General features: G+C 42.9%; 1 protein-coding gene across 2 annotated transcripts; it reads right to left on the bottom strand.

Annotated features, from left to right (window-relative positions):
* Positions 1-1,895: 1,895 nt before the first annotated feature.
* On the bottom strand, positions 1,896-26,238 carry LOC126403473 (PDZ domain-containing protein 4-like). Of its 2 annotated transcripts, XM_050066158.1 has the most exons (8): positions 25,393-26,238; positions 13,818-13,871; positions 11,636-11,946; positions 11,409-11,496; positions 10,766-10,864; positions 10,623-10,685; positions 9,089-9,190; positions 1,896-7,366 (listed from the first exon to the last, which is right to left on the bottom strand). In XM_050066158.1, the coding sequence occupies exons 1-8, from the start codon at positions 25,450-25,452 to the stop codon at positions 5,339-5,341; spliced, it is 2,805 nt and encodes a 934-aa protein (XP_049922115.1). In that variant the 5' UTR covers positions 25,453-26,238; the 3' UTR covers positions 1,896-5,338. The 2 variants fall into 2 exon arrangements, with proteins under 2 accessions (XP_049922115.1, XP_049922116.1); XM_050066159.1 differs by lacking the exon at positions 13,818-13,871.
* Positions 26,239-26,926: the final 688 nt, after the last annotated feature.

Genomic DNA, 26,926 nt, shown 5'->3' with positions numbered 1-26,926 from the left:
GTCGATTTTTTTTGAAGCCTTGCAAGCCCCCAAGAAGCTTTGGTGACCCATAGAGGAGGCCGGGACCCCCAGGTTGGGAACCAGTGCTTCACAGGGTTTCAAAAGTCAATTAATTCCTGGGAAGGTTATGAAATTAGAAAAACTGTTATGCATGCCTGGAAATTGTTTGGAAAATTTCCAGAATGGGAAATTTTTTATTTACACATGGTTTTGGTTATTCTTTAAAATATGTCAATAAAAATCGCCAAATGTCTAACATTAAGCAAAATATGTTACTTTTATTACTAATTTAAAATGTGCCACACTGAGTGACCAGTTTCGTGTGCAAACTTGATTGACACAACGTGAGGTCGTATTTATTTTTAGACGTATGACAATTTTGGACAAAAAAAAAACGATCACAGTGTGCTGAGGCCTTTAGGGCCCGTCATAATAGTGTAAAGCAGCTACCTGTTGAAGCCGGTAGGAGGTGCTGTTGTGCTGTCTATTTCGCAGCAAATGTGGCAGTTCACACTGTTTGTCCCTGGCAGGACGCCGTAAATGTTGAGATTTGCTCTGGTTTTAGAACATGTGATTTTCAAAGTAACATTTCTCTTGTCCTACAGGTAAGCATTGTAACAGCGTTACATTGCATTATATCACTTAATGTTTATTAACACTTCAGGCTACAGTCCGCCACAGTTTGGAGTATAAATTAAATGTGTTTTTTACTATTTGAGATGTTATTGTGGTGAGGCTACAAGTGTGGCTAGCTGCTTAAATGAGTAGCGGATTATACTTCTGCGTCAAACCGACGGCTACCGACGGCGTAGGCTCTGCAGGCCTGTTTATTTCTGTAAGCTGAAACCATTTCCCTCAGTGGAAACTTTCATTTACATTAATTTCACAGATAAGAAACAATAAATTATGTAGATAATAAGTCGTCCAAAAAAATAGCATTTTAAGTCTTGTGTGTGATTTATCCTGGCTTTATATGAGCAGAAGAAATCTCTGCTATTCGCTAGGCTAATTTATACATTGTAAAATGCCATAGGCTTGTGCTAATAACGTTAGCATGTTGTATTTGTTTGGAAAACGTGTTTAGTATAAGACAGTTGTTTTGTCAGTGAATCTTGTGAGTTGAAACGGAGCCAAATCTTGTAACGTTACCTTTGTTAAATGTTGCTGTTGTCCCTGGCTTCATATGAGTCGAGGGAGGTCCGCTTGCTACTAGGCTAATTCATACAATGTAAAATGCCATAGACTTGTGCTAAAAACATTAGCATGTTGTATTTGTGGGGAAAATGTGTCCAGATAAAGACAAGTGTTTGTCTGTGAATGCTGCGAGTTATAGTGAAACTGATTTGTGTACTTGTGTTTGAAATTCTCTATTAAGCCATGTTTAATATGTGTTTAAAGTGTGTTTTGAATCAACTAAACTTAACAGCACTTCACAGAAACTTCCGCCACCAACTAGTGTTTTGGAGGTGTAACTGCAGAGTGACACAGACACTCGACCACACTATTAGCTATATAAGCTCACAACAGCGTAGGCCACATGCGTAGGCTATGGCGTAGGCTCTGCCACACAAGTATAAATCCCCCATAAGCCTGGCGAGATCGAGCATTAGCTTTTCTGTTAACTGTTAAGCTTATTTTAGAATATATGTTTTATGTTGGCAATTTATTCATTTCAGAGACTCGTATTTAGTTTAACTTGACAGTTATGTTCATATTCATTTATGCATTATTTGCATGTATGTATTATCCTTCTGCCTCTGCGTGTTTCAATAGCGTGCCCTGGGGCCCATTGTAACTACCTTACGCCACTGGTGGGAACCCTGGCATTAGTCCTGAGATCAATAATGGATAATAAAAATCAGCAGCAGTAACATACTACCAAAATTAGTTTCATGATCACAGCGTTTATTTAGAAAAGCTTTCACTGTAAAATGGCAGACACAGAACGGACATCACAATATTGAACAAGTACACCATGTTTCCTTTAACTATGCTAGAGTTTGAAGCAAGTTCATAGAAAGACACATCCACAGTTACAGTATGTTAAAGGCTTTTCACACATGAAAAAAAAACAATCTGCCTCAATATCAAACATGCATTTAAGCCAAATGAAAAATCAGCTTTTGTTCACAGGGTTTTATAAACACCCCCCTCTTGGCTGTTATTGTCATTATAGGTACTTCCGCTGGGTAATTATCCAGAGGCTAGTTCTGAGAGCACATAATTAAAAGTGAAGTTTGGGAATGACACATCTGATAGGAAACATGTAGAAAAATCTGCTGTGAATGTAGCTGCAGACCCAATTAACAGAGTGTTTTTTGTAGCTAAGAATAGTCTTTAATTGCAATGAAATAGCCTTGTTCACAGTCAGTACTGAATTAATTATATTGCATACAGACCAAAACTTATTGGTCTGGAAAAAGCATTTTGCATTTGTGAAACAGCAAATGAGGAAAATGATACTTTATTCACTTAAATGGCAAATGTGCCTCTTTGAATGAAACATTAAATGTTTTCTGTGCTTTGTTCGACATGATGTGCTTCTCTTTAAAAAACAAAACCTGTCAGTTACTCTGTGCTTCAGTGTTTACCTTCTCTGCTACAGCGTTTAAGCCTTTTTGTACCACTTTGAAAATTGTGCTATACAGTCAAAGTCTGCCTGAAAAGAAGGCACCGCTCAGCTCCTTGTTATCAAAAAGCGTCTGGTCTGATGTTGCATCTCCTGTATCAGAACAAAGGAGCATTTGTACGTTAACACTACAAGAATAAAAAAAAGTAACTACATTAACTGGCACACAATGTTATTCTGAAAATGTGCTTGAACAGAAGTCCTCATGGACATTAAATATACAGCTTCATGGCACAGAAGTGGCTTTTTCTCTTAATGTTTTCACAGCTGCATGGTTCTGAGCCCCACTTTTGATTTTCTCTTTTCTGTCCTCCATGAAAATGTAGAGGCCTGCAAAGATTACCAGCATGCACCACTCCTCTAATGGAGAAACAGCAGGTGGTGCCATCTCTCCTTTATGTAAGAAGACAGATCTGGAGTGGGGATGTATTTTTAAATGGACTCCCTCTGAATATGTAATCTTCCTGTCTGTAAAGGCCCTGACGCACCAGGCCGACTGTCAGTCGACGGCCATCAGTGAGCATCTGTCGCCATAGATTTTGTAGTGTGTCCTGCACCGCTGGATCTGTTCAGCCCTTGTCGACGGCTTTTTGGCTGATTCAGCATGTTGAATTGGTGGCAGAGCCAGTAGGTGAGAGAAGCTCAGTGCACAAGAGAAGAAACAGGAATGAGGAAAGAAAACAAAGATCAAAACAAACTTGCTATATTAGGTAAGATTATGTTTTTAGCCACTGAGCTCTTTCGCAGATATAGTTCGTAAGTGTTTGTGTTATTGTTCGGTCTCCCAGTTTCCTTTTTTTAATGACAATTATAGACCAGGGATTTATAAAGAGAACCGGACACAGCGTTGGAGGTGAGAACCTGTTCATTCCTAAGAAAGCTGCTCAGTGGCTTGTGAAGCTAAAAATGTTCAACTGCTGCATATAAAATTACCCGAATGATCGGCACTGCTTTTGCATCTTCGGAGACATGTAAAGCCCCAGCTACATTCTGTTTGTAGCCTACACGACAGGCCCCTACAAACTGTGCCCACCACCAGTGCGAGGCAAACCCTCTAACAAGACGGTTGTTTGAACCTTGCTACAACGCAACATTGTAGTGAATTAATAGGCTGAACATAGCAGTAATCTACTTTATTAATTTACTATGTTCATTATATGAAGGGGCCATGATTCACCTTATAAGTAATGACATGTAACCCTTAACCTAACCCTAATCTTAACCTTAATCGCCTCTCTTTTAACCTAAAACTTCATAGCTTGCTAAATGTTTATTTAGCATTGTCTTGGGGAGTTCCACTTCCGGACTAAGGAGCAAAGGGGGCTGAACGTAAGTATGGTGGGCGAGTCATGTAGCTTGTCGGTGGGTCACGTAGCTGCTTCAGCCGCAGCCATTCATACTTGTATCATTGAGCCCACACAGCAAGCGCACTAGAGACTTCCACTGGCCAAGCTACTTATGGTTTAGCTCTCCGTGAACTTGAATGGGGATAAAATGATTTAATCGTGCAGCTCTTCTAGACTTTACAAATGTTATCAGACCGAATGGATCAAATTCTGATAGTGAAACAAGTCATTTCGCAAAGGTTTTGCCGCTCAAAAAAAAAGTCATACACTGGTTTACAACCTTTCTTTCAGAATGTAAGTCTATGGGAAAAAGTATTTTTGGCCCCAACTGAATCGTGAGGGACTTGGATGTTGTAAGTCAACAGTTTGGCCGCTACAAAATTGGCTTCAAAGCCCGGTGCACTTCCAGTGGACCTGATACAGACTACCGCCACCTGCATACGTATGTGCTAGTTGGCCATTGACTGTAGTATTTGCGGTTTGCTCAAGTGCATCTTTTTGGCTGAGACACAGACGATGTGAGGCAATGCAACAGTCAACCTTATGTCAGTTTGGTGTGTCTGGGCCTTTAGACTGTCCACTTGTCCACCCTTCTTTTTCGCCTTGTGCATTGACAGTGATGTCCAAAATTAAATCTGACAAGCTAGTACAGACTTCTGTGCAGGATACAATGGATCACGCTCTACACATGTGAGAGGTAAAGCATAATGAAAATGGCTTGAAAGCGTTTTTCCTGGCTGGTTTCGGTCCATTTAACCAGATGTATTGGAAGTGGGGTTAAGTGTATTGTTTATTGTGAAGTTTATGACTGCTGTAAATCTGCATTTGTGATAATGGAAGGCTGAATGCAAAATCCAGCTTCAATACAACAGTATTGTGAAAGTGTGTAGGCTACTGTCTTCCTGTTTGGGACGATACATAATGTTAACAGACACACAAACCCTGTCAGTTTCAGTCATGAGCTTTCCTCCAATCTGAACATTTTAGGTTGGGGCATTTAAGCAGTGGTGTAGTGGAGGGTATCACAGGCTCATGGGGTATACCAACCTCTTTTTCTGGCAGATAACAGTATATCCACTTAACACCCAAAAAGCCTTTGGAGTACATAGAAGAGTATACCCACTTCCTCCTTGGTAACCAACCTGTCTACTTAGTAGTACACCCACCTCATCAACCACCACTACACCACTGCATTTAAGGTATGCTACTTAATATTACTCCCACAGACTTTGTGTTTCAGAGTGCTGCTGCATCCCTGCAGACAGATATTTGTGCCAAGGTGTGAAGCAACTTCTGTTCGTCCTATCAAAACACTTTGGCACTTTTTTTTATCCCTCCCTCCCTATCTGCCTCTGATGTGATCTCAGACTGTGGTGACAGAGAGCAGGGGGTTGTAGACTTTCTTCCCATCAGCAGACCTGGTCCCATGGGCAAGTAGCTCTTGTATCGTGATCCAGTTGTCCAGGATTCTGCGACTCCGCTTCTTCATGCTCCTGCGGTGGCACAGCTCCAGGATGGATGTGGGTTCCTGCTGCTGTGTCGACCCCTGCTGACCTCCCCCGCTGCCGCCCTGGTCCCTGTCACGCTCTCTCAAACAGTCGAGGCGGCTCTGCATCATGAACTCCCTGCGGCGCCGCTGCTCTCGGGCCTTCAGCAGCTGCTGCTTGCGCTCCTCTTTGCTCCAGTAACGACCCATCTTCATCTCACTCACAGCATCGTCATCCGTGGTCATGCCGCTGCGCTCCTCTCTGATCTTCATGGCGCGTGCCTTCAGGAGGCGATCCCTCACTGGGCGTTTGGCCACATAGCGAGAGCCATCACTGCGGATCTTCACCTTCCACTCCATACGAGGAGATGCAGGCAACAGTGGAGGGGACAGGGGTACAGCACTTGGGTCCTGGACAATGTCTTTACATGTGCTTCCCAAGCTCATTGGGCTGGCGTCGCCCCAAGTCTCCATGCTGCCCTCTCTGGGAGTATCTCTGAGACCATTAAGGCGCTCAGAGGTGGAAGGAGACCTCAGCTGCATGCAGCTCAGGTAGTGCTGGGGCGGCTTTGTGTCAGTGTGACGGCGGGACAGGTAAGGACTGTTCTCTGCACTGTATCCACCAGCCCTCTCAGCTGTCCCATTAGCTTTGGGGTTACGTCTCACCTCTCCATCTGAGCCTCGCCTGGTCCCTCTATCCCGAGGCAGAGACCTAACCTTCGCTCCAGGACTGGAAGTCTTAGCTTCAGCTCGTCTTCTGTTAGAGTGGGGAGAGTAGGGTTGGTTGAGGTTTACTTGTGTCCTGTCCCCTCTTTCAGCCCGGCTACCTCTCTGCCTAGTGGAGGTTGGAAACTGTGTACCAGCTTGGAGAAGAGGCTCTCCTCCCTCCAGGCTCTGTGTAGAGGGTGATGGATACTGTTCATTGACCAGAGGGGTGCTCCTGCAACTTTCCCCTCCAGTGTTGTATGCACTCGTACTATCCTTATCAGAGCGCTCCCTCTCTGGGAGCTCATTGATGTCTGACAGAGCGTGGTGACAGGTCTCCTCGCTGACCAGAGTACCAGTAATGTCCAAGCGTCCTGCTCCAGCCCCTGCACTTGCTCCATTCTTGTCCTCAAGAGGCCAAGCCTTCAGACAACGCTCCCTCAGCTGCTGCATCTTCTGTGCCCTCAAGATGTTACGACACTTGAACTCCAAGTGGCGTAGTTCTTCCTCCAGGAGGGCCATCTCATGCTGCGTTAGGCTTTCATTCCTGTTCACATCCAGTGAGACACCACCTTCCTCTGGTGCCGGCCCCTGACCTCCCAGGAGCATCAGAGCATTACTGTTCTTCTCATAGTAACACTTGATTTCCAGGAGCTCTTTGTACCTCTCACACTCTTCCTCAGTCAGCCCAGGCATCATCATCCTCATTGGATCTGCCATGTAGGTCCTCTCCAATCGTTCCATGTGTTCCAGCCCTCCCCCGTTAACACAGTCCAGTCCTAAGAGAGAGTCAGTGCTGAACTGGAGGTCCTGGGAGTGCAGCAAGGGTGGAGTGTCCCCTCGACCGGACAAAAACTTGCGCATGCTGCCAGGTGTATTGGTGGCATTCGTATTGGAGGCACTAGTGTGGTCATCTCCCAGAAGGTCGTGTTCTGAAGACTCCTCATAGCGTGTGCTTTCATCTGTACGGCCCACCCCACTGTCCAGCTCCTGGCTGTTGCTCAGCACAGTCTGGAGCAAATCAGGTGAATCCCTGTTTATTGAGTGACCATGGCTACCAAGTACACCCCCATCAGCAAGGTCGCCCGGTCCAGCACCCGAGACAGAGGTGCTGTTCTTCAGTCTGTGGCTGCAGGGCAGGTGAACAGCGTTGTCCAGTGGCTCCAGGTCCAGCTCATCTGGGTCCAACTGGTTGTCATTCTGACAGGTGAAGGTGTATCAGGGTGCAAGTTGTTGAATTTAGTTGATGGCATTGAGTTGGAGGTGTAAAGTTGATTGTCGAAGAGACAAACAAAAGAAAAAGGAAAAGTACACATTAGAATATTGTTGTACATCTGTAGGATGAAAATCACCCTCACTTGGATTATACTGCATGAGTTGTATGAGAGTTTGTGAGTTGTTTGATATAGTTTTGGTGTTGTTTAACACGGCCCCTTATGACTTCAATTCATCAAGAATTTTCTCTGTTTTTGGATTCTTCATTCACCGTGGAGGCATGTGTTATAAACAAAGATTTCTTCACACAAATTCAGCATAACACAGGTCAAGTAATTTATATAGAAATGGTCATTTGGGGGGGTGAAGTGTTCCTTTAATGTTGAGTGCAGCACCTCTCTGAACTGATTTAAGAGTAGTTCACTTTTCTGACACTAGATGGAGCCAGTGCCTTGTGAGATTTTAACATTTTTTCTCTACCCTGCTGTTGCATTTGATTTCCATTGAGTTATGTGTCTACAGAGAAAAGCAAACAGTCGTACCTCACGTTTAGACTGCAGCTAAATATGAGCTACCTGATAGGAAAGTATTCAGTACTAGAGGATGAAGTGTCCATCCAGAATGATCCGATCGTTAGAGATGAATAACACTTAAATATTTCATAACGTTGTTTTTGATCTGTTTACTTTGCTTGACATCCCCTCAAAAGCTGATCAAATATAATGCAAATGTCTGAGCTTGAATAAGTAAACAATTCAGTCCTCAGAGCGCAGTTGATCTTAGCTAATTGGTTTAATTTGAATGTGAGTTGCGTGCAGACTACAGACAAAGTATTGATTATCTTCATTCTTATTCTCTGACAGCCCCTTCAGTTCCCTCTCTTCCTCCCTCAAGACAACAGATCAAGCTTTAATCTCTGCTTTTGCATTTCCCTCTGATGATTCTCCGTCCTCCCCTCGCTCACTTGAATGTTAATGTGGGACCATGCCTTAGCAATATAAATCTTGTCAGCCTTTCACAGGTAGTACTTGTGTTCATCTCTCTCTGTACAAGGACACATTTAAACATAGGAGAGGCTATTTATGTGTGCGTGTGTGTTTGACTTTGACCATTTTAATGAGCGCCTTTTAAATCTGCCCTTTAGCTCCTTCTGTACAAATGCAGCCGGCATACAGATTTTTGTCTTCTCACATATACTGCCTCCAGCTGCGGCTCGTTTTTCTTTTTTACAGCCGTATGCAGAGAAAATCCATTTGGCTGTGTCGACATGTGTCAAGTTGTGTGTTTACAAGTCATTTGGCAGAGGTGTGTTATTGAGGGGCATCCAGTGTGCTTTGCAATGTCCCCATATCTGCTACAAGAGTGACCTTGAGGGAAACAAAGAGGTGCCACATTTGCACTGTGAGCACAAGCACTATTTGTCTTTGCCTCTCTCTTCACACTATCTGTGTCCTCATCATGTTTTTGCACCTCTTTGCTTTTCTGCTTCCGTGCAGCTTGCAGGCTACAAAGCAGAGCACCATGCTCTTTCTCGTGTCCCCAGTTTCTTCTCTTTCTGTTCTGAATCTTAGAGCAACACCTTCTTATACACAATCATGTAAACTAATTTGAGGGCGATAAAGAGAGAAGAATGCATTTTTTTAAGGCCAGTATTCAGACTGAGCCTTGCAGCGTGCTCCCCCAAGACTGCATATCCAATTTCCTCACCTCTATCTCGGGTCGTGCAAGGAGCAGGGAGACATTAGTGCTGTCCTCTCTGGTGAGAATAGCTACTGCCTCCTCTCTGTCCTGGATGTCCACTCCATTTATCTGAGAGGGAAAGAGGAGAATAATATTGAGCTGATAACGAAAGACCCTTTACACCAAGATTCAATTAAATTTCTCGAGCCAGAAAATGGTTAGGGAAAAAAAAAAAATCTCTCTTTAACTTAATAGCACGAGTAATGACATTCAACCTCTTATGAAAGAATTCAGAAGAAACGCTGCACTATGAGCAATTTTCTTTAATATGTGAGTAAGGCTGGATTAAAATGGACTTGACTCCAGCTCTATTCTGGACCAGGGGTTATCTAAGACTTCAGCTTCATGCATTACATAACTAATAAAAGTAAAAAAAAACTGTTGCTGTGAGGAGTTATACAACCCTGTGGTATTGATAGCATCATATAAGGGACTGTTAGTTAGTTATGAGAGGGGAGAGGGTGGTGCAAAATGGAGGAGGCACTTTAAATGTTTTCTTAAACACTGGAGAGGGAAATAAGGGTTTTTAAATTTGCCTTCAACTTTACGTGGATGTATTTTGTATTTTTTTTTAAACCAAAAGCCTGCAGGTAGGTTTGAAGGGCAGATTTATCACACACCATTTATCATAGTTAAAGAAAATCACGAACAGTGTCAGCTGCAAACGGCAAACTAGTAAGTATCATCAGGGTCAATGAAAGCAGATAGTAACGTTTTTCTAAATATGACTGTAATTTATTTTGAAGCATTCAATCAACATGACACTGTATAATCAAGCTCAGTCTCATGTTTGTCACTGTTCTGACAGGTTTTGGGGTGACTACTGTAGCTCAGAGGTAGAGGGGGTTTTTGATCCTCGGCTCCTCCGGTCCTTATGTCGAAGTATCCTTGAGCAAGATACTGAAACCCAAACTGCTCCTGATGGCTGCTCCATCAGTGTGTGTGTGTGTCTGAGTAGCAGGTGGCACCTTGTACGGTAGCCTCAGCCACCAGTGTATGAATGTGTGTTTAATGTGACTCTTTGAATGGTCGTAAGACTAGAAAGGCTCTATACAAGGCAGTCAATTTACCATTTACCATTTGACCAATGCCCTGGTACTCGCTCACAACTACAGAATGCAAGCACCAGAGCGCAAGCAACGGGATGCTGACTTCAGTTGAGTTAACAACCTCAAAGAAGTGTCACTAACAATAAGATTTTCTGAAAGTTACACACAGAATCTTTAAGAAATTAGCTGTTTGTTTTGGTGGTAACTCCCTCCATGTTGTTTGCTTGTTGCATTGGCTCCATACCTACATTTCCTGTGAATATATATTCATGGTGGAGGGAAGTTCGTGCATTTTCCCCCAGTAAATGAGGGAGGCTCAAGGAGAAATATTTGCAGCTCCGTGAAGGGTCAAGATAAAAAACAACAACAAAAAAAACAGACTCCTTCTCTGATAAATAAAGTACAGTCCCTAAAGGAATCTAGCCCCATTAAAGTATTTAGGAAACCTGTACCTGTAGTATTCTGTCTCCCTTGCGGATACGTCCATCTATTGCTGCGATACTGTTTGGGTTCACCTATAGGGAAAAAAATGATTTATTTAGGTGTGTAAAGAAATGTGAAAGATTTATTAAATATCGGATTTTATAGCACTAACCTCTCCTACATATATCCCCAGGTCCTCCTCATCGTCGGTTCTGTAACACACTGTCAGCCCGAGTTTATCCTGCTGACGAGACTTATACAACTCCACCTCCTGAAGCAGTTAGAGAAAAGTTTGAGGATGTCAGACAGAGAGCAGTGGAGCAGCATTCAGCACGAGTTTAAAGGTCCAGTGTGTAGGATTTAGGGGGGTATACTGGCAGAAATGGAATATTATATAATACGTTTGTTTTCTTTAGTGTATAATCACCTGAAAATAAGGATTGTTGTGTTTTTGTTACTTTAGAATGAGCTGTTTATATTCGCCATGCTGCACCAGAATGTTTCTACAGTAGCCCAGAACAGATTTCACATTTTGGCATCAGCCCAAACGTTTAAATAAAACTGATGTTTTTAACGCGAAACTGCTTTATTCAGTGTTTTACCCGTTGAAATCACAGGGTCTGTTTGTTTTGCAGAGGAAGAGACCTCTGCAGATAATTCGTCTCCGGTTAAAAACCTCCTGAACAATGATCATTGAAGGAATTCTAACCAGGAGAAGTTTCAGCTAGTTGCAATCTGTGGTCCTCACCACTAGATGCCACTAAATCCCCCTAAATCTTTCACACTGCTCCTTTAAGTAGCTAAAGGGCTCTCACCTCATATTCCAGCTCATCCTGCCGGTCCACTTCATGCTGAGTGATATCGAAGTAATCAGTGGGGTCGTAGTATACGGGCTCTATAAAGCTGAGAATGACAAGAATCAGAATATTTCAGGAATTCGAATGTGTGAACAGAATGACATGGACTAGAACCAAGACGGCAGATGAGCTCTGGTCTGACAGTTGGACGTGCTGCAGAGGCCTATTATACGACTCCCACTCACAGTTCGTTGAATAGATACGGCTCCAGTAACGGCGGTAGTGGAGGGGACGGCGGAGGGTCGGGTGGGGGTGGAGCTCCGCAGGGATGCTGGCTGCTCTTGCCGAGAGTCAACATATGCTGGAAGCTGATGTCCGTCTGGGTGCAGCTGTCTACACAGTCGGCCATGCCCATGGTCACTGGCACTAACCCTCCAGGGGCTCCCGCCAGACCTGCACGTCTGCGGGCCCCACGCCGCAGTATGTTAGACAGCACGGGGTCCCGTATGTCCAGGGTGGGATCCCCAGAAAGGCGGGATAGCTCCTTTCCATTCACCTGGAAAACACAGTGTGTCGGGATCAAATGGTGGTGGAGCAGGAAGAGGAGAAGAAGAGGAAAAGAGAGGAGGGACAAACTGAGTTAAAGGAGAATTAGTGCAGGGATAAAGAAACCAGGTGTTAGAGGAGGGTTTATCTAAATCTAGTTTTGCTTTCTCTGACACAGAGAAATGCAAAATACACAACAAACAGACAAAGGTTTGGAAAGTGGGCAGCAATCTCTGTTGTGTAATTAACCAGATAGACACTGGCATGAATAACAGGATGGCAGTGGTGGAAAAAGTACTTCTACTTAAGTACTATACTTAAGTACAATTCTGACGTACTTGTGTTTTACTTTGGTGGCTCCATTTATGCTACTTTATACTTCAGCTCCACTACATTTCAGCGGAAGGTATTGTGCTTTTTTTAGCTCCACTGCATTTATCTGTCAGCTAAAGTTACTTTGCAAATTAAAGGCTCTGCAAACCCACACAGACGTTTTTTATCACTCTGGCTGATTAAACCTCTGCTCAGGTCTGTGTCAGAGCTTTGCTGGCAAATTACAAGTCACCAAGTGCTCTGTGGCTGAATCTAAGGCTGAATCCAAATGTCTGGACTTCACCGCACTTGCAGACTCGCGGACTTTGCGGGCGTGTTCCCGGGAAGTCTGGGAGTGCTGAGGGCTGTCCAAAGCTACAATACATCCAGTCCACAAGAGGCCTCAAGCGGACTTTCTATAGACTTCTGCAGACTTCACTAATTCAATAACCCACAATTAATTTAAATCAAGCGTGACGCTGTGGTTTGTACAACTGACGAAAAAAAGGATTAAATTGCCAATTAAAATGCTACTTCAGTTGCATAGGCCAGAAATAATATTCAACCACATCATGATACAGAGATATGTAGTATAGTATGAAGTATAGGCTATAGAGGGAAGGGAAATTAATTTGATTATTTCAGAATGAATAATTTAACTATGCGGCTCCGAAAGACTTTCTAAATGTTATCTGGCTGTGTGGATCAAATTCTGATAGTGAAAGTCATTTTGTGAAGTTGTGATGCTCAATAATTGTACACACTGATGTACAGACGTCTCTTTTACAATGTAAGTCTATGGAGAAAAGTCTTTTTGGCCACCGGGCATCAGGTGACGGATGTACTTCCACCCTTTGGCCTCTATGAAAATTGGCTTCAAAGAGCGGCACACTTTCTAGGGGCCTGGTCTGCACCCAAAGCGGATTGTCTGGAAGTCTGCCGAAAGTCCGCTTGATGCCCCTTGGTGACTGGATGAATGTGGATTTGGACAGCCCTCAGCACCCGCAGACTCCCTGAGAACGCTCCCTCACAGTCTGTGAGTGGGGATTCAGCCATTTGAGGAAAATGTCAAGCAAGTGAAGCCCTAATTAGGCAAGTGAAATCACCTGTGTGGGTGGATTATTGGTGTGCAGAGCCTTTAGGCAAGGGCAGAACTTTTACTTGAAACAAGTGTTTTTACACTGCTGTATTTCAACTTTTACTTAAATAAAACATATATTTCTACCACTGCAGGAACAGAGGAAGACAGGAGGATGGACAGACCCACATCAGGAGTTGTATTGAACAGGCAAGGTTAGTTCAAAGTAAAACTGCCTCAAGAAAACACAGAGAACAGGAGGGGGAACTACAGCTACACACACCTACAGAAAGAAGAACTGAGGTCATGTTTGTTAATAGAAAAACTAGAAAGATACACTCCAGCCGACATGTAAGTGAATTTAAACTGTCACACGGCTGATAATGTTTCTTCAGGCACACAAAGACCAAAAAAAAAAAACAGGTTTATATCTAAAAGGTTTCGACACCACATCACACCAAGCAGCAGAGCAGAGAGCTTTATACAGAGACCTTTAATCGACCGGCGGCGTCAAAAGAGCACAACATGTTGTTTATGTGACCCTTCTGTGGAGAGAGGGAAAGAGAGCAAGGAAATGGTGCAGTTAGAAAGTAATTACAACTGTGAACAGTTGGAAAATGGCAAGGTCTTCGTGAAAACTTTTTTTATAAAGGACCAGAGGTTAAAAAACATATTTAACAGTAACAGAGATAAAAATGTGTTTCCCTTAGTACATTAGTTTTGTACACTCTGTTCCTCCTCTTCTACAAAACACTGTTATCTTTCTTTTGTCTGAATCAGAGCTGGTTCCTCTCTGCAAATATATTTAAACAACAAAACATATTTATATTCTGGAGAAACTGTTTGATTTCCCCCCTCTGTTTTGAGCAAGAAGAGCTTCACTGAAAAAATATTCTAATGTAATTTGTGCCGGAGCGTCACGCTGTCAGACATTTTAAATCGCAGAAATGAAACACTTAAAGCTGGCACATACAGTGTGTTTGATATTTCCTCTTCTTTACACAGCTCTCTCTGTCTGCTTGTGGGCTTTGTTAGTTCATTCACACAGTTTTCCCATATACAGTAGCATCAGAATATGAGTCCTGACACTCTGGTGTTGTTGAGAGTCAAATCATGTGGTGTATGAAACACCTTCTCTCTCTCCCACCGCGGCTGGTTCACACAGCAAGAAGGAGGGAAAGGGCCATTAATAATGAAAGGTTATTGAAAATAAATCTGCAGGAGGAATCAAAACAGGGATTTGACTTCAGGGTCACTGAACCAAAACATTGCTGGTCAAATCAAGCAGGACTTTACACAAACCTTTAGGAGACAGATTCATTCAGTATTTATACCTGTTTTAAGATACGTTAGCGGTGTAGCTCTGTCCATTAACCGTTTTAATCCAGACTCAAATATCTCAACTATTGGATAGTTTGCTATTAAATTTGGTGTAGACATTCATGGTTCCCAGAGGATGAATCCTAACAACTGTGGGGATCCCTTGACCTTCCTGTAGCGCCAGCAGCAGGTCACAATCTAAACTTATCCAGTGAAATGTCTCAACATGAATTACGTGAATTGGCACCAAGAGACAACTTGAGGGTGAGGCTGAAAATGAAGCAAACGCTTAAGTGCCAAAAACTGCAGTTCCTCTAATGGCCACTTGAGGCTGACTCCAAAAGTAAACCAATCCCCACAGACCCTTATGTTAAAATGCTCAACTTTACAGCAGAAATAAACATATTTACAGCCTGGTACAAAAAGCAGACCTGGACTCTACAGTTTAATTTTGTGTGCATGACAACTGTACAGGAGGTGGATAACCCTTTATGATAAGGGTACACATCAAATACTTACTAAGCAGTGTTTAACCATAGCATGACTAATGATTAACTTATGTATGAATTAATGCAGGATGTATCATGAATTCCTGTTGCTCGTGATTAACAAATGATAAAGTCACAATGACTTCATGTGATTAGTTCACACTCAATAGATCATCAACTAGATGTTAATTCACCATTACTGTCACTGTTACAGCTGGTGGAGCATATGCTTTTATGTTATATTATCTATCTATCCATCCATCCATCCTCTCAGAAGCCTGGGAGATTGAGTATCTTAGCTGTTCCTAGGACTGCACTCTTCTGGACAGAGACCTCAGGTGTTGCACCTTCTGCTGGAGCCACTCTCCCAGTTTGGGGGTCACAGCCCTGAGTGCTCCGATTACCACTGGCACCACTGTTGCCTTTACTCCACACATATTTTCTAGCTCCTGTTTCGGCCCTTGGTGTACTGTACGGGTTAAGACTACTAACTTTGACGCGGAAGATCAGGGAATCGCTTCCTGGTCAGGTTGGGGCAACATATATCCAGTCTTAGGCAAGGTTCTTAATGTTGCTAGCAAATACAAGAGTCATACCACTTCGGATATTGCGCGGGTCAACAAGGTCCGCTTCAGGTGTTGTAAAACCAAGGCAACCTGATGAAAAATGGGCTACTGGAACAAGACATAGATGGACTAGAGCAGAGAACATGGAGCTGTTGGAGATCTATATTAAAGCTACTGTTTTGCTTTCAGAGTGGGCTTGAGCAAATCATGATCTTGAAATCAACATGGAGTAACTGTGAATTAGCATTTCTTAGCTAATGATTTATAAAGTGTGAACCTGGATTAATTCATGCATATAATCATCATGACTCATTAGTTAAACATTCATATTTAGTTAAACACTTAAGTATCTGATTTGTACACTCAGTATAAAGTGTTACAGGGGGGTGCATTTTTATTTAAATGTTATCAAGGCTTCAAGTTGTGCATAATTTAGGGCACAACTGCTTTGAGTAACTGGCTGCCTGATGATTGCGTTCTCAGGTTCTTAGTCAGAACGACCTCTCACTCCTCCACAGCGTCACCCTCTTGTCCAAAAATGGTCACTTCAGGCTCCAAAAATCCAAGATGGCGACAGGCAAAATGCCAAACTGAAGCCCAGAAACCAATGAGTGACGTCACAGTGGCTGTGTCCATTGTTTTTATAATGTCTATGATTGATGCCAATATTTATTTTTGCAAACGTTCATAAGGTGTAATGAGAGCAGATCAAAATTGTAATATGTTTAGAAGCATTATACCTTTGGCTCAAAGCACTGCTCAGCCCCACAGAGCTGCGTGGCTGTCCACTGTTGGATCAAATTTAATAGAAACATTTAACACATTTTCAATTGAGCTCATAAAGACAAATCCTCCTGATGTCATTACAGGAGACAGACAGCAACATGATGATGTTCGCAGGCGGTTACTGAGCCAGACAGCCTTTGTAAAGTGTCATTCATGCTGCACTCAGTCAGCGACCTTGGCTGTCTGCGACTCTCCACATCTTTACCGCCCTGCTTCATTCTCCCACTCCCTCTCTCTTCTCTTGTCCCCTTCCAGTAATTGCATGTCAAATCAATGTTCCCCTGTGCAGCCAAGCACAAAAACTTTCTTGCCACATTCAGCCCCTGCTCCCTTTGGTTCTCTCTCATAGCCGCCACACCGCCACCGCCACCGCCCCTCTGGTCTATCTTTCCTGCTTTGCCATTGTGTCTCCGTGCCTGCAGTCATTCTCCTTTCTGTTCTCTTTCTCCCATATCCTGCTTCTTCTCTGCCCTGTTTTCTTACGCCATGCTGCCTCAGCAGTTCTGTCTTCCCTGTCCCTTCCCCAGAGATGACAACCCACCCTCCCACTCCTCTATTTTCATCTATTGCAGCCGGGTCCATCTCCTAGTGTGTGTTTGTCCTTCCTCACACTAATGTTCCTTCATAAATCTTGCTGTCTCTCCTAATGAGCCTCTTCACTTGGAGACAAATAAGATGCTTCCTCCCTACATGGCCTATTGGTGATAAAGGAATTAATACTCTGTGGTTTTTTATGTTAGATTAGAGGAAAAACGCACCTTAACATCGCTCACCAACGTGCATTTTTATTTCTGCTCTCACCTCATTATCTTTTTTGGTTGGACTGCAGCATGTGAGGCCAGTCCTATTAATATAAAGGCCTGAGTAGGTGATGGTCAGAGTGAGAGATGACCAAAGTGTGTACATTGGCCGTAGCTCTTTTGAAATTAATAGGCAATGAAAGTCCTGTACTAATGCATTTCTCATTTTCTGTAACCAGTGATAGCATGGTGAAATTAGCAAGCTAGCTAAAAAACTAATTGAGGGCGTGTGCAGAAATACTCACTCTGGCATAACAAACTGGATCGTTCGTTAATTTGGAGAGCTTTTGGTGCTAGCTAGCTTGTTTGTCTCATTTTCTGTAACCACTGTAACGTTAGCATAAAAGCATGGTGGAATTAGCAAGCTAGCTAGCTAGCTAGGTATCAAAGTATCATAAACGCTTGTTTGCTACAGAGTGTATTTTCTGCAGTAATCCAAAAAAGGAAAAAAAAAATAAACATATGCTTTTTGGCAAGGAAACTAGGGCAACGCTAACTTCTGCGTCAGGAAACGTCATCCCTGGGGCACTCTGTAACATTACAGTGATTATTGCAGAAACTAAGCTGGCAAACATTTATGACACTTACACATTTTGTTCATCAAGATAATCTTTACAAATTAACACCACTTTTTGGATTTTTGAAATTCAAATGCAATTGTCAGAAATAAAAAGCTAACGTTAGGCTATAAACAAACTACACCATGGGTGCGTGACCTAAAATCCCAAATATAACGAGTCTCATTTAGCCACTTGTTAGCAACCGCCTTTTTTGAAGACATGTAAAAGCTTCAAAATTCGTGGGTAGGGTATTAACTGACATATTTTATGTTGTAAAACAAAATGTGAAAGTATGTTAAGCATGTGTTAACAACAGACCTTATTTCAGGCATCTAACAAAAAACCCATTCAAAAAACTCAATGACTTCTAGACGAGGAAACCGGGAGTGCTAAAATGCAAAAACATTTCCAGGTTTTAGGGCTCATTCTTGGGGCACTCTATAAGCATGGTGGAATTAGCTCGCTAACTAGCCAGCCATGGTCGAAATGGCAGTTTTGGACTGAGGAAAGAAAGGATCGACTTATCAGTTTGTCTGAGGAACAGCTTTGTCTGTATGACACAAACCTCAAATTTATGAGTAATGTTATTCACTTCCTAACAGGTGCTGCCACCATTATGAGGAGAAAATGGAAATAAGATGTAGTGGTGATAAGTGGTGCCACCTCAGTACAAACCTGTAACTAGAGTTCAACCAGTTAATCAGTTTGGCCGAATAATCAGAGGCCAGAGGACATTATAAAAATGATTTTAGCTGCAGAACTTGGCTCTGATCATGGCCAAAAGTTGTGTTAAATGATCAGTGGGTACAGCTTCAGAGAAAGCAGGTCCCACTGCTGTGTGAGTGTGTCTAAGTGTACTGTTCTTTGTTTTAACATGGCTTGGCATGGATTTTTGGGCTGGACCACAAACAGTGGGGTAAACTTAGTGACTGAGTGACCCAGTGTCAGCAGCCGGAATCGGGCCAGCTGATTTGGCCTGATTCTGGGTTGTCATTCATGCCGAGTCAGGCAACCGGATGTAGCCCAGCTAAGCTAAGTTTGGGCCGATGCTGGGCCAGGTCATTTCTGATAATGTCCCAGAGATGACAGTGTCAGCAGCTGGAATCAGGGCAGGTGATTTGGCCCAATTCTGGGGCATCATTCATGCCGAGTCTCAGCCATGTTGGGCAACCGGACTCAGCCCGGCTAATTTCATCTGGCATGCAGATTCTGGGCCAGGTCATTTTGGCTACCTGGGGAACTTCCTGTTTCAAATTAAAGCCCTCTAGGGTTTATTTTACGGTCCAGTTGTACGCTAGTTTTTGACCCAGTCTTGTTTCTCTCCAAACAACAGGAGGAATCTATTGTTTGTGCTCGTGACCACACGGCCCAGCTCTCCAGGATCAGAGAGAAGCTATTAGGATACAGCTCCACGGTCATGAGTGACAGGTATGAATACAGAGAGAGGGTAAGAGGGGAGCGGGGGATTTCTCATTCATTATCAATGAGAGGTGCTGAGATTGCTTTGAAGATGACTTCATCCAGGGTAATGGTTGTTGTGTCTTAGACTTGACTTGATGGAGAATCCATTATAATCTTAACATGCTCTGTTCTCTATTATCTCTGGGTTTGTAGGTCATTACATACATCTGCTGTTTATAAGCGACACAAGCCATGCAAATAATGAACCCTCGGGTGCACACACCCATCCCCACACACACACATCCAAATTCTGTTTATCTGTGCAAAAAACATAGAATTGAAATTCAGAGAGATAGTAAAGCCTCCATAGTTCACAGTAGGGGGCGGGCGGTGGTGGTAGTATCAGCGGTGGCTGTGGAGCTGAGGGTGGGGTTGGGGGTGATGTGGGTAGAGATGAAAGAGATGCAAAGAGTTCAAAGTGTAGAAAGAGAAAGCAAAGGCAGAGAGACACTGACAGAGTGCACAGGGAGTGAGGAGGTAGGGAGGTGATGGGAGGGGTAATGATGCAGGAGAAATGTAGAAAACAAGCTTTCCAGGAATTGCCGGGTGACTGTAAATAGCGAGCACGCCTGGCTCTGAGTTCACTACTTGTATGTAAACACAATGGAGGCTCATGGGAAATTACTAAGTGGTTGATGCATAATTAGTTTTTATCTGAAAGCCCTTTAAAGAGCAAATTAATCTCGCGTGCTGAACAACAGGCTGAGATGAAACAAGAAGGGGACGACTCACTCCACACTGACACACATTATCCCAAACGCAGTGTGTGGAAAAACACACAAACAACTAAAGTCTTAATCTGAAACGTGCCCTCATGGTGACGATTTCCCTCTCAGCATCTCAGCTTTTCCCAAACCTGGATTTATGTGCAGTGTTAATGCAAAAGCTCCTGCATGACCCCGCTCAACATATTGAGTTCCACTTGTTCAGTAATTGATTTTTCTCATCTCTCATGCTTTGAAGGATGCAGCAGTCACCTCCTCAGAAAATCAATTAATCTGGAGACGGAGCTGACCTACCCCGGCTATAACCCCTGTTGTTTGATATCACTGAGCTAATTTAAATGAACAAGCAGGGAGTGGTTGGCCTATTACAAACTGATAACAGTGAGAAGATATTGATTTAAAGCATTCTTTGAAATGTTGGCGATGGAGCTAACAAGCCTCAGCGGGAGGACATGAATATACATAATTTATCAATACATTCATCAGTTAGAACAAAAGCAGAATTATGGGCAGGGTTTTTTTTTTTATTATTGGAGGTGGTGGAAGAACAGCGAGTAGGTCTGGAGGACATGTCACAGACTATATGACCTTACAATATTGCCCTCCACCCTTTCTTTTTCTCTGTCACTCCTGTCCTGTTAAATGAGAGATGAGAGTGACATCCTCTCCATCCTCTTTGTCTCGTGTCTGTGTCAGTCACACGCCTGAGATGTCTGCGAGGGAAAGAGCAGGAACCTGACAGACGCATACGTATTACACACACCTGCACTTCATTTTAGAAAACTGACACACTCCTGAGCTGATGAGCCAGGAGGTAACGAGCAATCTGCCAGATGATGTAATTAGATTTACTGTTTAATTAAGTAAAACAGAAGATAGTCATGGAGCACTCATGTCACATCTTGTGCTTTGATATGTATGTTTCTGCAGCCATGGATATGTTACATGTGTGTATCTTATATGATGAGTGACAACGTATATGAGCTGATGACAGCATTGGCAGGTGGATGGGATGATGGATGATGTGATACCAAGGGGAGACACCTGCAGACTACTACAGACTCATGTTTGAGACCAACAAACAACAAAACCAGCAGCTTTTTAGCCACCAGTCATGTTTTTTTTAGTGACACATTGCTGTGTTTAAAATGGGGATAGTGGTACAAATAAACTTTTTTTTCATCATTGCGTTTCCAGCCGGGGTTGTGCCATTATAACCAGGTATTTTAAGCCTCTCATGATCTTTTCCAAAACATAACCAAGTGGTTTTTGCGCCTAAATCTAACCACACGTTAATCATAGCATTGTAGAAATGTAAAGTTCCAACATATATCTGCTACATACTAATGTGCAAATGTAAGATTTCTGTGGTTTGGGCCTCCATTTAATACGTGGTTTCTGACACATTATATTGTAGTTGTAAACACATAAGTGTTTATTGAACAACTTGAACTCCTGCTGTGAAGCTCCGGAGGATGCTGGTGTACAATCAGATAATGACTGGGAATATGACATGTTACACAAATGTTTTATAACGTGTTCATAGGAGAGGTTATAATTGTTGAAAATATTGCACATTAACAAACACTTAAATGTCCTAATATCTGCTTATAACTACATTATAACGTCTTACAAATTACTTATTATATACGTATTGACTGTTTATTGATGCTACATTAGGAATGTTTAAGTAAAGTGTTACTGATTGAATTACAGGAATCAGTATTTGGAAATATATCTTAAGTGAAAACTGCAGTGACAGTATTACTTGTAAATTTTGGAGCGATAGACAATATAGCAGGACTACCTGACAGTGTAACGCAACATAACACAATAACCCTGCAATGCATAATGCCTTTGAGAAACTATAATAAGAAAGTAATGTTGAGGCACACGTGTGTGGTGCTTACATTCAATGTTATTACCTTAAACTTTCCTAAAATCTAGTATGAAAAGTTTGACAAAAAAAATGTCTTCGTTAACTAAAATAAAAAACAAAATCTAGACTTTAGATTAAAAAAAAACTAACAAATTATACTGTGTACTTACAAAACTACAACTAAAATAAAAGTAAAGGATATACAAGAAATGTGAAGTTTTAGTCTTTGTATAGTTGGTCAGATTTATCAAAACAACAAACATGAGGAGGCATTTGTGCATATGTTTATTGAGAGTTGGATATCTGCGTGACTGTGATTTAACTGACTTGACAAAGTATGTTTTATTGTAAAACCTATTTTGAACTTCTTAAATCCTGCCCCTGACGAATACCTCCCATATCATTAAAAAAAACAAAAAAACAAATAAGACTAAACATTTAGAAACAATAAAAACTAAACTGAAATGAGCAAATCCACTCTGAAAACTAAACCATTATAGCTTTGCTCTCATCACATTTCATTATCAGGTGTTTCTTGTTATTTTGTCCACCTCCAGTATGCACAATATGTTCACATGTGGGTGTCTATCTCATTCACACTCATACACACACACACACACACACACACACACACACACACACACACACACACACACACATATGTTGGCGTGAACACAACCGTGCAGCTAATGTCAGCCGGTCATTGGTATGTATTGATTCTCATCAGTTTGCCTCTTGTGGCTGTCAGCATGTTTCTTGGTGTCATTGTGAATAAAAGCACATTAGGTTTGTTTAATGACGTCGGTTGCCATGGAAACAGCCTCCCGCTTTACACTGATGGAGGAGAGAGAAAGAAGGGAGCGGCTGAAGGGCTCGGGGGGCGGCAGAGGTTTACTGTGTGTGTATGTGGGCAGGTACTCTGTAAAATGTGTGTAAAGTACAATATCTCGCTCCAAACGGTTTGTGTGCACGTATTTCTACAACTGAGACTGTAATCCATCAGCTCAACAACAATATGCCTTTTCACTGGGGGCTATAGGAGGCAAAATTGATCAGAAACATGCCAATGGGTGTGTACCAACCACCAGCATGTAGCGTATGTGTTAGCAGAGGCCCGATGTATAATGCATGAGTTCTATTCCTTTGGCATGAGAAGCAAGTGTTTTGATATAGTCCAATTTAACAGCCTGGTTTTGCAGCCTGATGTAGCTGTAAGCTGTTTAATGCTGAATTTATTGTCTAAAGACAGTTACTCAGTAGACTGCGTCTAATTTGAAGGTGTAATTATACATGTTAGTTAAGGAAAACAGCTCAAAGCTGAAAACCTCTAAAGGGGAAAGCCATGAAATGTGTGGGGGGTGTAATTATGTTTCCTCTTTTATGCTGATTTTTTTTATGATTGGACACAGTATACCTCCATCTTTTGCTTGGCATGATCTTTGGATTAATCAGCCATCTGCACAGCAAGAATTGCTGTTTGTAATCATTACATGTAATAACTCCGTTTAAATTTCACGGAGAAAGAAAAAAACAGCATGCAGTCTGTGATTACCTCGACTGGCTTTAGTATTTTTTTGGACATTTTTTACTTACTTACTACCAGCTCATGCTGCTTATATGAGACCTCAAGGTTTCACAGAATCTGTTCTCATTGCAGCCTCTGAAAGCCAAAGGCTGTGGCTCTGATTCAGTGCTCCATCTGCGTTTGTTCCCTCTGTCTCATGCTCCCCTGCTCCCTGCCAGCAATGTCGTTTCAGGCTCACCAGACCACAATATATGCAGCTCCAGCACCTCAAAATATCTGCTCTACATACACAACCACAGTTCGCACAATAGATTCACATGCAACATGACAACTGCTCTGCATGCACCAAATCATACGACGTATCTCCTGCCATCAGTGTTCGCTCCACTCATCGCCACGCCCGTCTGGGAACCACGTGCAGATACTCAGGCTGACAGAGCTGGGAGCGTTTCTGGGATGACAGACTTCTAGGGACTCAACCTTCCGGCACAGTTGACCTCACATCACCAGATCGGTTGGATTATTAGATTTCCACTTTCAAAGATGTTGACCTGCATGCGCTCAGTGTCATTACTGCTGACCCCTGTTAGATAAGGTCACTGATTATGGGGTGCACTGATTTTATGATCGCATCCGAGAGTGCGCACACTACCTCGCTCCTCTGTTTCTAGCACTTCACCCTGGGGCTTTGTGAAGTCATTCAAGCCTTTCTATTCACCCTGGCTCCATGACGAGCTCAAGTCAGTTACTCAAAGGGCAAACAGCAGAAATGAAACACTTTCCCTCCCTCTTTTATTTGTCTATCTCGACTCTATTTCCCCCTTTGACTCATTATCCTGCCTCAATTTGGACTCAGCCAACCTCCATATATCCCTCTCTCTTGGCATCGCCTCTGGCACCAGATGCAGCCCAGTTAACTGGCCCACACCCCGACGCCAACATGCCACTGAGCCCCAGCTGAGGCTCCTGGTGCCACAGATACTATATTTGTTGCACTACATACCCATGAGTGCCGAGCATTTTTCATGCTTAGTAAGCATGGGACTTATTTCGGTCACCGCATGTATCATCGAGTCACCGGGCAGGAGCCTCCTAAGGCACCGCACAGCCAGATGAGCTTACTCACATACAGTCTGTGGTCCCAGTTGGCAGGTGGTGCTGAGGCTGTAACCGTGGCAACCCCTCTCTCCCATAACACTTTAGCCCGGCTTTAACAGCCCATCCATCCTGCTGCCTCCGTGGCTCTGCACCACTCTACTTCCTCCACACCGGCGTGTCTCTCTATCTTACGCAATTAAGCTCTGCTCTCTGATCGTAATCATTGTAATCACAGTGAAGCATCGTTATCATAATTGTCAGTATTATTATCACTGAATTACTATTTCAATACAGCCCTGCTCAAGAGGTTCAAAGTGATTTGCACATCTTTTTCTGAGCTAATTTATATATGTAAAATCTACACTAAAGCCTGAGATGTGTCACATGATGTGGAGCTTTTCTTAAACCCATCAGCCATCATTTTAATTCACCTAATCTACCTGAATAATTATATCATGCTATTGTCATGTCTTATTTAATTGATATCATGGTGCTAAAGTTTCGACTCATTCATAAAGTGCCTGATGATGCCGTCTTTGACATTAACATCACAACAAATAACCAGTTGCTGGATTCATTTTGGATTCAAAACAGGTTATTAGGAAATTAACGTGTGAATGATTTGGTTTAATTGAGTGTGTCAACATGATGAGGTTGTGTTGATTTTCACTGCAGTTGGGAGCACATGACATTTTCATCAGAGCTGTTTTGATCGTCACTCATCCGGCAGTCGCTGCGAGAAAGAGCCAAGTTAAGACAGAATAACAATGAGAACTTGAAGAAGGAAACACAAAGGGATGCTGGAAGACAGAAAAAGAAAAAGGAATGAAAACAAGAGAGAGGAGGCAGAGTGCTCACCTGGAACATGACCCTGTATTGTTCCTCGGGCTTTTGAACCACACACATGTTGCACCCCATCGTGACTTTTGACACGGTGCCGGACTGTGCAGGTCCAAAACTGCCCCACTTGACCACCAGTTCTCAAACCAGGACTCTCTCTGTATCAAGGTCTTTGTCTGTGGCAGTGAGAGAGCCCCACCCTCATTCGCAGGCTTGTGGCACACTACAGTACTCCTCCTCAGAGTTCACAACACATCCCTGCCGGGGACGGATGCACAGTTTGTTTGGGTGTCCTCCTCTTCTTGTTCACGATTCAAGTGTTATAATCCAGAGTAAAATCAGATGTGGAGACAGTTTCAGAGCTGCAACACCACCTGTTTGTTTCTGTCTCCATCGCAGGCAAAAATGCTGCTTCTTTAAGTTCATGTGCTTGTTGTAGATCGTCCAGTTTCACTTGTAATCTTGTGAGATAGGCTGTTTCCGAGAGTCCAGCAGGTTTTGTGCTTGTGTCGTTAAATAGATCAGGCAGCTGTTTCAGACTTGTCAAAAGGTGAACCTCGCTGCCTGGTGTTGAAAACTGCAGTATAGAGCAGGTTTCCCCCAGCAGAACTCTAGCTGAACTCCCCCACGCTGTTCCTGAGTTTTTTCACTCGCAGCGCTAAACCTCCAAACAGCACATTTTCAGCGATGCTCTTTGAACAAGGTAGATAGAAACAATACAGCTATCAAAGAACTCGCCTCAGTCCTGTTGTTTTTTTCCTCCTCACTCCCACACCGAGCTTCCCACCTGCTTTCCCCTCTGCTTTCCAGGGTCGCTGAAGTATAGCTGAGTGTGGCTGTTGAGATAACTTCTTCCTGAACACCCTGTCAGGACTCCCCTGCTCTTGTCCTACACTTCAGGATCTATGCATTGTTACAGGTAATTCCTAATTTAACTTTTAGGGTTTTGCAGGTTAAGTGGTGCAAGGTGGTGCCTGTCACACCCTTAGATCTTTAAGCCCTGTGCAGCAACGATAAGCCGTGTGCCAGGTATACAAGCCCCAAAAACACGCACACCTGCATCAAGACAGACAACAACACATGCTTCTTTCAACTACAAGCACAAGAGCTGCCAAATTTCCTGTAACTGTCAGCAGAACTGCCATCAGTGGAGAAGTCATTTCTCAAATAACACAAGATGCGTAAATAACACATGGCGAAACTGTGAGATTGTTATAGTAGACTGCAGCAGGAGCACGTTGTGTTTATCTGATGTGTTGTCAGATATCATGACAAGTATTAGACAATTGATTCTCCACAGCGTACTCAGTCAGCACTCTGGAAGACCGCTCTAGGCGAGACTGAATGACGGATTATAATTAAATTAGTGACCTCTCAAGCAGAGATCAGACAAGACTCTATCCTGACTGTGTGGAGAAATCAATATCAAACCAGCTCATGGATCAAATGGATTTCATGCTTTGCAGGGATATTGGGGAAATCAAGATTGTTTATCGCCGCTATCATCAATGCACATCCAAAGATTTCATTTGTTTAGGCAGTATTTGTATTT

The sequence above is a fragment of the Epinephelus moara genome, chromosome 16, assembly GCF_006386435.1.
Source record: "Epinephelus moara isolate mb chromosome 16, YSFRI_EMoa_1.0, whole genome shotgun sequence".
Classification (NCBI taxonomy): Eukaryota; Metazoa; Chordata; class Actinopteri; order Perciformes; family Serranidae; genus Epinephelus; species Epinephelus moara.
This window is presented reverse-complemented; position numbering and strand designations above follow the sequence as displayed.